The following is a 12,916-nucleotide window of genomic DNA, read 5'->3' as shown; positions in this document are numbered from 1 at the left end:
AGGAGCACATGCAGGTTATGATTCCTCTCCCTGTAGTTGCATTTTGATTCTGAAATCCAGGTTTAATATGTTTAAGTAATCTACTCCTGTGGCTTAAGTCAACTCCTGGATACTTTTTGATGTTCAACAAATAGTAAAGCATTACAATAATTTAAATCAAATAACCAAATCCATACAAAATACACTACTTGTTATCTTTCCAACTGATTGATTTTCTTCCCTGGATCCATTTTAAGCTGCACTGCAGTTGCTAAATCAAAAATAAACTGAGTTTTCAGTATAGGTGTGTGATAAGTTTATGATTTCCATTACATGCCAGTGTGCTGCATAATAAAAAATGAAAACATGTAACACATTTTGAGTATAGAATTGAAATGGATTTTCTGACCTACTCCCAGTGAATAGGTGCTAAAGTGATGGTAGAGACTGTAAATCCTGGATTGAATTATCAGTTGAGTTATTTCTCAGTGGTAGGAGACTTTAGACCTGTGGGCATAACGAATTAAAAAAAAAGCAAAAGCATTTGTCCTGTTTCCCTTTGGCCATCAGCAGCAGACTGACAAGCCACTGCTCTTCGAAGTTCATATTGGTACGGCTTGTTCATATATTACCCAGTTGCATGCTTGTAAGAGCATAATCCAACAAAGTATTTTAAAGCCTATTCAAATGTTTTAATCAACTGAAACCTCAGGAGAGGGTGGAAAAAAGCCTGGTTTCATGGAAGTCAGGCATCTTTTGTTGTTTTCTTCAGAAGTAGCAGAAACTCCTCTAGCATGTGTTTTAAATTCTTAGGAGCACAGAAGGCATCACTACTTGTTCCTTCCATCTAGAATCAGAGTCCTCTGTAGCTGTTGCCGCGAGTTAAAGAAATCTCACTGCTGTGTATTTAACATAAAATGAAATTGATACAGAATATAATGTGCTTTTCTTTTCTGTTGTAGCTTGGCTTTACATCCCCGAAAAGACATTGTAGTCACTGGCAGTGATGATCACCTCTGGAAAATGTGGGCTTTACCTGATGGGAACACCATCATGACAGGTGAAGGTCACACTGATTGGCTTTCAGGCTGCTGCTTCAATCCAAGGTTAGTGCAAACAGTCCCCTGAACAAGCACTGATCCTTCTGGGACATATTTATTTGCTCTTTCTTTGTTCACTTGTCTACTCTGATGACTTTGTATTCTCAGTGTAACCCTGTGCTCACTGCTGAATTTCCAAACATGTAGATAAATGTTGCTCTGGCTTTCAGTGTATTGACTTAAGATTGATTGCCTTTAGTGTTTTGTGTATCTTAAACTCCGCCCGCGTGCCAGTGCACGTAACAAGGATTAATAAGCTTTTTAGGTCTCACTGTGTTCATTTGCTCCCTGTTTATGCATTATAACAAACATTGTTCCATTATTAATAATAGAAAAAAGTTGATTTCTTGTATTAGGCATTATTTGTCATATGAGTATTTGAGTTTACTTAGAGAATAAGAATACAAGCTCTCCTTCTTTCTTTTTGTAAAGTTTTGAAGCTGATTAATAAATTAAAGTGAACATTGAATGTAAGAAATAAATATTCAGGTTACAAGGGTCATGGAAATAGGCCAAACATGAAGTAGATTTCGTGGTCATTCTGTTGAAAAATAAAATGCCATTTTACTCTTTCTCAAAAAAGACCCCAACATTTATTAAGACTGAGACTGTATGTTAAAATGACTCCATCAGATTTGTAAGGCTGCAGTTGCAATGGAATTCTTTAATGTTAACATAATAAAGGTCTGCCAGGCTGCTCACTGAGATTCACTTATAAAAAGAGCATTATTAAACCTGCAACCTTTTATTTTCATTGTTTTTGTTTTTTTTTATGAAACAATATTAGCTCTTTCCTTCACGAGAAGGAAAAATACCCTGTTCAATTACGTGGTTCTTCCTGATTTCTGATATTTTAATAGTTAGCAGGCACACACACAGAGTCATCTAAACACAGGAAAATCCCCTCCGTCTTTCAAAAACTCAAGAACATGGAGTCATGCTTTCTGGGATGAATTAAACATGCACTTACTCTTTTCTTGCGTCTCTTTCTCCTATGAAACATAGGCTTTTTCTTAAGATACTTCCATTTCACAGTGTTCTCCTTTTCGTGTGTATCTCCTTAGAATGAATTTTCTATATTTAAAAGAATAAAATCATATTTGACTTAAATAAGTTACTGGAGGAGAGAAATGGAAGACTCAGCTTCTTATTTTAAGGTGGTAAGAGAATCGTTCTATTCTAACAGTTTGCACAGAATTTGTGAGCATGCTGGACATCCTAACTTGCAGATAAACAGAATGCTGCCTTACCTCTTACCTGTTAGGAATATAAAACTCATCACGGGGAAAGAAAGGAAAATACAATTAGAAGAGCATGTTATCATTTCTAAAGCTGCTGGGCATGCTAATCAGATTTTGATAATGCATTGTTACCATGACACCCGCTGACTCAGAGACTCAAAACTATTTTCTCATTAGTCTTTGACCAGAATACAGTCCTTTCAATACGCTTTCCTATTCCTCATTCAATTATTGAAATTAAAATGAGTTGAGGTACATCATTATTCTCTTGCAGTATAAATTGACTCCTGCTGAATGCTCTGGCGTGAATCAAAAGCGGTGCTGTTAAAATGTTGTCTTCCGTTATTGGATAAAATACATATAATGTGACAGAATACGTTTAATCATACTTTCTTTCTTTTAAGTAGGGGATTTCTAGCTCTCAGGTGTTCTGGAAGTAAAAACAATTAAAAATGGAAATTTCTCATAGATTATATTCTGTAATCAAATGTAGATAGTCTCTAGCTTTGTTACTGTTTTAAAGACTTAAAATTATGTTCATGCAAAAGTTGATAAGAAAACTATTTTTCTGGCACTAGGCTATTAAATTGTGATACAGGAATCTGGGTACAACTTCCAAACTTCTGCATTCTTTCCTTTTTGTCCTCTGTTAGAGCACTTCTCTTCTGAGTTTCTGCTTTCCATCTGTAAAGTCAGGTTTAGAGCAATCTCCACCTCTACTCTGAGAAATATCTAATGTCTAGCCAAAGGATGCACATGCATGCAGAGTCACACACACCAGTCCACTTTGAAAACATCTTTGGACAGCATCAGAATGATCCACATGCTGACACTGAGCATACTAGTAATTTGAGGAGGAAGAAATCTAGAGCTGTGGTGTAAATGCAGCTAGTGCTTCTGCACATACAAATAACTGAAAACCTCAGAAATCCATTTTTACATGTTCAGAGTGTACTGCTCCTTACGGTTGTCTTAGTGCCATCACTGTGTAAAAAGAGGTGAAGTTGCAGGTCTCATTAGTAGCTGTGAAGATCTGTAACCTTCAAGCTAATGGTGTGGTTTGGTTTATATATCAACAGCTTCTTCAAAAGCAGTGAGAGAATGGGGGTTTGTAGTAAGAACTTACCTGCATACAATAGAAAGGTAAAGGTACATTTTAGGCTCTGGACCTTGTCTGCTGATTAATACAAATTAGTGATGAGGATTGTCGTTTGAATCTTTCCCAGTACTGATGTCCAAAAATATACTTAACTATCATAATGTGCTTGAGCCTTAGGGGCAAGGACCACTGAGTTTCTGAAGAACTGTTGGATGGAGGGGGTTGGGGGTCTCTCATTTTACCCTTCATTGACAATGTGCTTCATTCCACAATTTTTTTTTCTTAAAAACACATCTGCTTTGCATCTGAGCAAAGAAGAGTGAGGTGAGGGTGTGTGGTTTGCTGAAGCTTCAGAGTCTGTTGGTGTATGATTTTTTTGCATTGCACTCAGTGCTCGTCAGTCTGTACAAAGGGTCTAAGTTCCCCATGTGTTCTCCCTGCATGGCAGTAGCTCCCAGGACACTAAGGGCAGCAAACTAGCTCTGTGCATGTGGGGAGAGCAGAACATCTCTGATGTGAGTCTCTCTGCAGATCTGAGATTAGAATTTTGCCTTAAGCTTTTAGAATAAAAGTAAAACTTCAAACAGATCCTGTCATCTACAGGAGGTAGCAGCTAGAAGAAGGGAGGAGAACAGAGCTTCCTTTTTGAAGCCCAGGTGACAACTGGTCAGACTTCAAAAACAAACACTATTTTTACTTCATGTGTCTGAAGAGTCCTTTGTGATGAATTCGCTATTGCAAGTTCCTGTCACTGTTGAAAAATTTAGGAATATTTTCAATTTATCTTTTATACGTGTGAAGGAGTGAGGGAGTCAGAATGGCTTCTGACCGTTATCCACATGGGCTTCATGTTAAAAATCTGGATAGCTGAAGAGCTTTGTAGTGTACCTGCAGATACCAGGTGGCCCAAATGTTTGGAATAGCAGTCAAAAATCATAGAATCAAGTGGGTTGGAAAAGACCTTTAAGATCATCAAGTCCAACCTTTACCCCAGCACTGCTCAGTGCTCCACTAAACCATGTCACTAAGGGCCTCATCTACATGGTTCGTTTTAACAAAAATATGCTGCTTCTGCCAGTTTCCAGAGTAAGCTGACAATGTAAATGCTTCACCTTTAAGAACCATACTGTAATTTCATAAAGATATTTCATGACATGTACTAGATTTATTTATCTTTATTACTAACCTTCCTGGGTGGCTGAAGAGTGAAGCTCTGCAGTGTAGCAGAGGTGTGTGTTAATGCCCGATAAAATCCCAGTCAGCAGTAAAATACTGTATTCTTGTTCTGCGTATGTGCTGGTATAATACATAGTGTCCTTAATATATTCATAAATATTAATCAAGTCAACTGTTCTAAAATGTTTGTAGCCCTTTTCATGAACTGTTCGAGTCTATGGAATAACTGTAGGTTCTTAACAGCTATTTAAAACGCACACTGAAAATTGTTGTCAACTTGTTTGAAATGTCCTGTTCACGTGAGACAGAAGCGGAGTTGCTTGTGTTCTTTCTGTTGTTATTTCAACTCTCACAGTTACTGAGGAAAGAAATCAAAACTTTTATCAATTTGTTTATTATACCAAAAACTCCGCAGCAGTTGTTTTGAGCCATGTGGATTTTCTTTAAGTTCTGTTGCTATTGGAAAACTGGAGGTGGGTATTGTCTCCTCAGTAATTAGGGGAATAAAAAAAAATTAATAGGATAACTGGATTCATGCGTCAAACATATTGAAAATAAAGGTAGTTAATGTTTGATGGCCTAGAAAAAAGTGCCAGTGAGGAGGTACAAGAGAAAGACGAGGTGCTGGGCCAAAAGAGTAAGCCATGTTCTGAAAGAACAGAAGCAGCTCAAGAATGTATCTCTCGAAGCTGAAGAAAGTAGTGTTACCGTGATGAAAACCTATGTGTGGATAGATGAGAAAGCCAGCCTTACAGAGGGACAGTACAGAAGGAATTAGCAAAATATGTTGAGGTTGGATGTGAGGGTGTGGTTGAATGGGTTGGGGAGGGAATAGCAACTCCAGGGGGGCTTGAATTCACACCAGAAGCTTTTAGAGGAATTCAGTCGCACATTAGAGCAGGCTGTGAAGGGGCCGTGATTTTGATGCTGCCTGGTTGGCTGTGGGGCTGTGGGTAGTCAGCAGTGAAACATTTATGAATGCTTGGTCTGCAGAAAGGCGTAAGCACCGGTCTCTAAAACCAAGGTCTCTTCCAGCTGCATAAGGCTGAGCAGCACAGGATCACTGCTGAACTTACACTGACTAATACATAGGCAGCCAAAAGCGATGGTTTGCTTTTGGCTTCATCTATGCCCTGTTTCTAGTGGAAATTCAATGCTTGAGATGGGTAACACAGGAGTAATGGGGAAGAGGGGCAAAATTCAGTGGGAAAGGCATGCACAGAAAGGAGAGAGACAGAATTTCAAGCTAATCAAGATCAGTTGTTCAAATTAACAGGCAGAATCTGACAGTGTTCATTGCTCACTGTATCCCAGGGGACTTCTGCTTGGAGAAGGAGGGAAACATTAAGGAGCAACAGTCAGTCTTGACAACTTGGCAGGTACATGTGTAATTTTGAAATTTCACAGTGGACACTCTTGTGCTTTAATTATCAAAATGAATTACAAGCAGGCAGCATGTTTCTGGTTTTGCCCCCTACCTTTATAGCACTTGGTCCCTGCTGAGGAGAGTGCCATTACTGATAAATGCTGATGCATCGGTCCATACCAATCCTCTTGCCAACTATGATATTCTCATTTATCAGTGTGTGGTGAGAAACATCTGCAGCGTATGAAGAGATTCAGGCAGACAATCTGACACTCAAAATAAATGTCTGCTTTCTTTCTGATTACATATTGCAAAGAATGTTTTTTGAATAACTAGAACTGTACATGGCCCATGAAGCCTCAGCAAATGAAAAGCACTCAATGACATCCTGAGTAAGTAGGGTCTGTAGCCGCAAGAGCAGGATAATTTAAAAAATTTTACTGACATCAAATATATTCCTCATAATAATAATTCCTAAGGCTGGTCTGAGATGTATTTTTATTTCTATGAGAAGAAACAGGAAATATCTATTATTCCATTTTGTTTAATGGACCGACTTTCAAATATTGATGCTACAGTTATTTGGTGAAACTGGGGAGACTTCAAGACCACCCAGTTGCTACTGAAGTTATGATTTATAAAATATTGCTACAAGCTAATGTTTGTTAGTTTTAGTTAAATAGAGCAGCATTTGTCTGTATGTAAGATGTAATTTAACATTCGGTTGTATGATTTGACTGTGCTGCTGGAGGCTCTTTCTAGTTAGAGACCTTCATATACACTTCTGGGGCTTTTCAGAATATCTGGCAACATGAAAATAGTTTTGGAGTTAGTGATTTTAAAGTGTTGCATTTTGTTACCACCCATCCCATAAAGCCACTTCCCAGGCTGGGTCAACAGTCACGGTAAGGTAACACCATACATGTTAACCTACTCGTTAGACCAAAGGAAGTTCTTTGAGATGTCAGGAAAGAACAGGATGAGAATTCAGCTGCATCAGGGGCCCTTTCAAATTCCATGATGGTAAAATTTCAGCTGTGATGTGCTCAGGTACCCTCCTGCTTGTTGTCATCCAGATTGTATTTCTGGTGGCATTGAAGAGTTTTATGTGTTTTCATGGGATAACTGCCCAATCCCAAAGTGTCTATGCAGGCCCTGGGCCTCCCAGAGAATTAATTGTGTAGGCATTCAACTGCTCTGCAATACACTTCCAGTTTGTCAGCTACTTCCAGGCAATTCAGGAGTACTGAGCACAGGCTGCCCAGGTAGCCTGCGGATATGCAGCAAGTGCAACACATCCCAGAGATGTATTCTGCCCATTCAGGAACTGATGGATTTGTTATGGACAACAGAGGGTTTTGTATGCAGGAATCTTAGAAAAAAGCTGAGATGGTTTCACAATTGATCAGTCTTCAAAGTATGGAGTACCATACTTTAATTCAGCCTGAGAGTAAGGAGCTGAAACAAGGCAAACCTAGACTTTGTAGGTAACAATACTCATGGCCCATAGCCTGTAGGTACACATGGGAAGGAAGGGACCTCACTGCCCTAGGAGGTTTCACAGGAGTCATTGGTAAGAGAAGCTCTATGCTCACATGAAGAGTTAAGACTGATCAGGCAAGCTGCTGTGTATACCTGAGAGCCAGGGAGGAGGAGGAAGAAAAATGTCAGCATTCACTGTTTTTTGTCTGACCATTGGTACAGCCAGACTTACGGTCCTCTCAGTGAAAGGATCTTGGAAATTACTGTTAATAAATGGTCCATAAACAGTGAGCTTCAAAAGACTTTTCTGCTGGTTTTTGAGTCATAGATGCTGAGTTCCACATTATATGTGAAACAAGGCTGAGAGTTAAAAGCCACTAACTCTGCTTTAAACATTAACATAAGAGAGTTGTAAAACTCCTGTTAATCACAAAGGCCTCTGTTGGCTGTCAGTGGAATAGGATTATTCTGATCTGTGCCTTGAAATAGAGACTTTAAAACTTAAGTCAGGGTACACTGCAGAAATAGTTTCTATTTATCCTTTTACTACTATTAATAGCTATTAAAGAAATGCACGAAAGTCTGTACATTTTGCTTAGGACTTTTGAACAGCATCTGTATTGAAAAGGCATGATTTAATTTCTTAGAAAATCTCAAATTCTCATGTAGTTCAGCAAAGCCTTTAGTTACCAGATTACATATTAAATTTGGCAATGGTTAGAAACGTCTTTTGAGTGGCACAATTAATTTCCTGTTGTCTAACTGGCTTTATGTAATGCATCATATTTAGCAGACTAGACATATTTTAAGATCTTTTGTCAAACTGAGCTACTATAGGAAGTGAAAAGAAAAAAGTCGCAGTCATTTATTCTGCAAGGAAAAATCTGTTTCAAAAGTGTTTTGGTCAGCTCCCTAGTGAATGGTTTTAACTGTGTTTAACTTGGTGTTTTCAAGTATAGCAGAATTTTAATTTCAAAAGTAGCTTTTTTTTTTGTTTCAAAATCCTTGTCAAGCTTCATACTTTTCATAAAAGGAAACAGTCTTCCCATAACATCATTCCTTCTCAGGCCTACAAAGCCTACTATTTTTTTACTTCAGAAACATGTTTGAGTGGGTGGGCATTAGATTTCCTTTGGGATTCTCAATCTCATTATTTTTATCAATAAAAAGCCTCTGCTGGACAAAGGAATAAATCATATATAAATGAAATATGAGAGATTACATGAGAAGCTCAGCTTTTGCTTAGTCTAATCCAATATCTTTGGCCAAATATCTCAATGTCAAAGGCTTTATAAGTATTCTACAGGATCAGTCTGGCAAAGAGAAATCAATAACCAGGTAATGGATTTGATTAAAATTTTTCCCCTTCCACCCACTCCCACAAGCCAAATGTTTCTACCCATACTAATGTCTTCAGCATGTGTAAGCGTTGGTTATTCTCTGGGGTTTGGGGATGTGTATCAATATATTTATCTAATATGCTTTATATCCTTTCAGAGGGCTGTGTTAACTACTGGTGAGTATCTGCTTTAAGAAAAAGCAATTTTTTTTTCTCATTTTATTTTTCTACAGAGAGATCAGTTGTGCTTTTGGAAAATATGGAATGATAATAATTGTAGCTTTGCTACATGTTTAGATCCTGTTTTGTTGTTCAGAATTTGCCTTTTTTTTTCTGCTGCTCCTGTCATGCTGAGGAGTGTTTTCTTACACAGGCCAGCGTACCCAGCAGCTGTCCAATCTTCTGGAGATTTTCTTTGTTGCCAGATCATCAGGTGTCTCCTTTCCCCCAGTCTTTCTGATCTTCTGTCTTTGAGACAGTTGTATTGGAAGACCATGGGCCACCTGCAGTGTTTGGCTTTAAAACAGTAATAATTATACTGTTAGTGTTCTGCAAGGCTGTTACCTCAGCTATAAAGAAGTATTTTTCCACTTCTAGGATTAAGAAGGCAAACAAATAGGAAGACAAAAAAAAAAGTCACTGTTGCATGCATTTTGAAGTTGACTCATAGCTGCTTTAATTGTAGAAATTTGTTTAGACTTTGCATCACTTTTTCTATTTTTAAATATATCCTTCTGTTACCAGAACTGTCCTTGAAAGTTAATTCTAAACTAGAAATACTTTGCAGGACAAAATGCAGCTTCTTTCTTTTCTCTCAGGAGCCTTAAGAGTCTATCATTATATTGATTTTAAAAAGCAAACAGCCTTCAGTTCCATAATGTGGTTACTGAATAGGCTTCACTTTTCATCCAGAATGACCATGTTTTAATGAAAAACTACCTTTGGCTTCTATTTCTTGGTTGGTGGAAATATTGACTACTCAAAGGCAGAGTGATTCACTAATAATATCTCCATTACAGTAATTCAGCAAACAGCAGGAGAGAGAAATGCTGATGACAGTTGAAGAGAGGAAAGGGAGGAAACTGGCTGACAGATGAAGCGGTCCTCCTCTTGAGCAATTCAAATATAGATTTGAAATAATTACAGGAAGAAAATATATTGTAATGAAATGCTGCCCTTTGATAAAACCACTATGTAGTTAGTTTCACAGGTGGCTTACACACTTACTGAGTTTCAAAACCAGTGATTGAAAACCTATTGAAGTTTTTGTGTAAAACTAATGAATTGTAGGAAGCCTTTCCAATATTTAAGGTAAACCACAACATATAACTTTGAAGACCAGAGGTATCACAGCCATTTTGTTGATTGTCTTGTTAGGTATTTCCTGCCTGCTAGCAGCATGGCTTAGATTTTTAAAAAGCTCTTGAACAGTGGGAGCTGGTTAAAAGGTGTTTAGAGTGTCTGGTTGTGGTACTTTGCTGAAGCCTTTAAGGCATTATTGTAACTGAAACAGAGTAAGGTCTCTTGCATTTTAGGAATTTGTGATAGAATGCTTACACTGACTGCTTTTTCTCTTTTTTTGGTTCTTGTGTATTGGTAAGGAGTTGCAGTTGTAAACATTGTGAAAAGTGTAGTTGGCTTCTTTGTTTCCTTGTATGTTTTCTTTTGTGGATACATAGTGAGAAACTTCACTTCTCTCCCTCTTGGTGGGGGGAAAAGGAATGTGGCATCTGAACAGTAAATCTTGTTTCACAGGGCATTTATGTGAGCTTCCAAGCAAGCTACCAAATTCCATGTTAGTCCTGAGTTCCCCAGAGTTAAGACTATTGCTGTGGCAGTTTGCTTTCAGTTAAAACAAAGACTAGACTAGGGGAGAGAGTTAAAATGTATGTAAGAGGGCAAAGACTAGAGTTGGAGGCAATCTGCTTCAAAGTGGTGTTACTCTGACTTATGGAACACATAGAGAAATACCCAGGGAAACATCAGTGGCATCAGCCCCTGAGTTGACCAGCTCTCTGCACGTACTGGAGGAGGCTTAGTCCCCACCACCCCCTTAGCCAGATGCAACACCAGAATCTGCACATCCCTGTGGCTCACTCCACTCCGAGCAGCTGCTGCTCCGGCAGTTGTTCAGCAGCTGGTGCTGAGTGAAGCCCCATGGCTGATTTACTACTAAGGAGGAGACAAGGGGCTAGAGGGGAGGACTCAGCCAATGGGTCAAGGTAAGAATTGTCAGCAGCTTGAAAAATTGAAACTGTGATAACATGAGACTTTAATTTCTGTTAGTTTCTGCTGAAACAAGTTATTCATACAGCTATACATTTGAGGAAGAATTACATTTACCTAACAAAGCAATACCTCTTGAATTTACTCATTTTTAATTATGTAATATGTTGGACAATATTTCTGTACTTTTCCATTTAGTACATATATATAATTATCAAGAGGATGTTTGTTTTTTTTCTTCTTAGATGTTAAGAGTTTGGCCAAACTTACACACATGCACACGCACCTTCTTTCAGTTGAAATTGAACCCTTGCCCACAGTTTCTCAAAGAATCTCCCTGAGAAAGTGAGAAGGGATATCAATGGACTGGTACTCACCACTAGTTTTGGTTTTGAAACAATTTTAAGATGGTAGTAGCAGATACCACTTTGGTCAAATCAAACAATTCAAATTTTAAGATGGTAGTAGCAGATACCACTTTGGTCAAATCAAACAATTCAAACTCAGAATTTATTAAGGAGTTCTTACAGGGTGTCTGTGGTTTCTTTTTTCTAATCTTCACCTTGTTCATTTGCTATTTTCTTTCTTTTCTTTTTTTTTTTTTTTTTCAGCTGAGCTAATCCCGTTAGTGATTAACTTGTTGCCCCTTCATCACAGATACACAACATGTCTTTAAAACCCCTTTCAAAAAGGCCTCAGTCTTCATACCCATGGTTTGTGATTTTGGATACATTTGAACTTCTAATGGAAATAAAAAGTTTGCTAGCCTTTGTATAGTGTTATTTAAATTATTATTTCGCTATCTTATCGTCATAATTTGTCATTCAAATTTTATGCTTGTCTATAAGGTAAATAGTTTTCAAATATACTGAATGCTTTGCTTACATAGAATTGTCTCATTATTCTTAAATGATTGTTTTGTGTGCTTCATTCTCTCCTTATCTGAATTTTAGACTTGAAAACAGCCGTAATTAATATTGGGAGCATTAAAGCAATATAATCATACTGGTTGAAGAGGCATTGTGATTATCAGTGTCACAAAACAGGTGTCAAGTTTAATCTTTCTCTTTTCAGGAAAAGTTTATTCAGTTATTCAAATGCAGTAATATTTTGATGTGATTGTTTTGACTCTTGGAAATGAAGGGGAAACATTCTGATCAGCTGTGTGGGTAATTAGATCTGGTGTTTACTTAAAAGGAAGAAAATAATTTCTATCATAGCCACTTTGATAGGGAAAGGGAGGAGGAATATGCATCTGAAGTCTCCTTATAGAGTACCAATAAAATAATATACTTCTAAACCTACTAGTTCAGCTTCAGGGAAGCCATGAATATGTTCTGGGAAAATTTTGCAGAAATTTTCTTCCCCTTCAGGGTGTGCTTGGATTTCTTTTCCTACCTCTCATCATGATTTTTGGTTTCTGCTGGGCCTGATACAGCTGCTGCCTGAGAATCACCGCGTGCACTCAGTTTTGTGGATCTTCAATCTATTTATTCAGGTTATGAGAAAAAAATGTGTTCACCATGGTTGCTTCAGACTGTGAGTACTTTAGGTTTTTTTCTAGGTTCATCCTCATCCATATTTGAGGATGGGAAGTTGGAAGTAGAGAGAGCTAGCTGCCTCCTTGCTTGGGCTCTCAGTTTTACTGGTCTATCCTGTGTTTCTGTGGATTGAGTTATTCTCATTATATTCAGAGTTATACACATCAAAATATCTGTCAATATAATCTCCTATGTTATGTTTCCTTGTGTGCAATTACAGTCTTGATGCCTTTAATATAGTTGGTTCATTATTGTTTTCATCTGTCAGATAAAGGCAATTGTTTTTTCCCTGAATTCTAGTGGAGTAGATGGGGAGATATCCATGTTTGTTATATTGTTCAAATGTGCATTTCCTAAAGTGTAGCTG

General features: G+C 37.9%; 1 protein-coding gene across 1 annotated transcript in view; it reads left to right on the top strand.

Moving 5' to 3' along the window:
- Positions 1–12,916, top strand: part of SPAG16 (sperm associated antigen 16) — a 430,349-nt gene that overhangs the window by 216,700 nt on the left and 200,733 nt on the right. The window contains exon 11 of the mRNA XM_057412371.1: positions 942–1,085. Coding sequence (XP_057268354.1) covers positions 942–1,085 — 144 coding nt within the window. The remainder of the gene's footprint in view (positions 1–941; positions 1,086–12,916) is intronic.

Source organism: Pezoporus wallicus, unplaced genomic scaffold (assembly GCF_028554395.1).
Source record: "Pezoporus wallicus isolate ANWC-B61680 ecotype Strahan unplaced genomic scaffold, APGP_CSIRO_Pwel_v1 contig_6566, whole genome shotgun sequence".
Classification (NCBI taxonomy): Eukaryota; Metazoa; Chordata; class Aves; order Psittaciformes; family Psittacidae; genus Pezoporus; species Pezoporus wallicus.
Note: the sequence above shows the minus strand (reverse complement) of the source record. Positions and strands in the feature narration are given on the sequence as shown.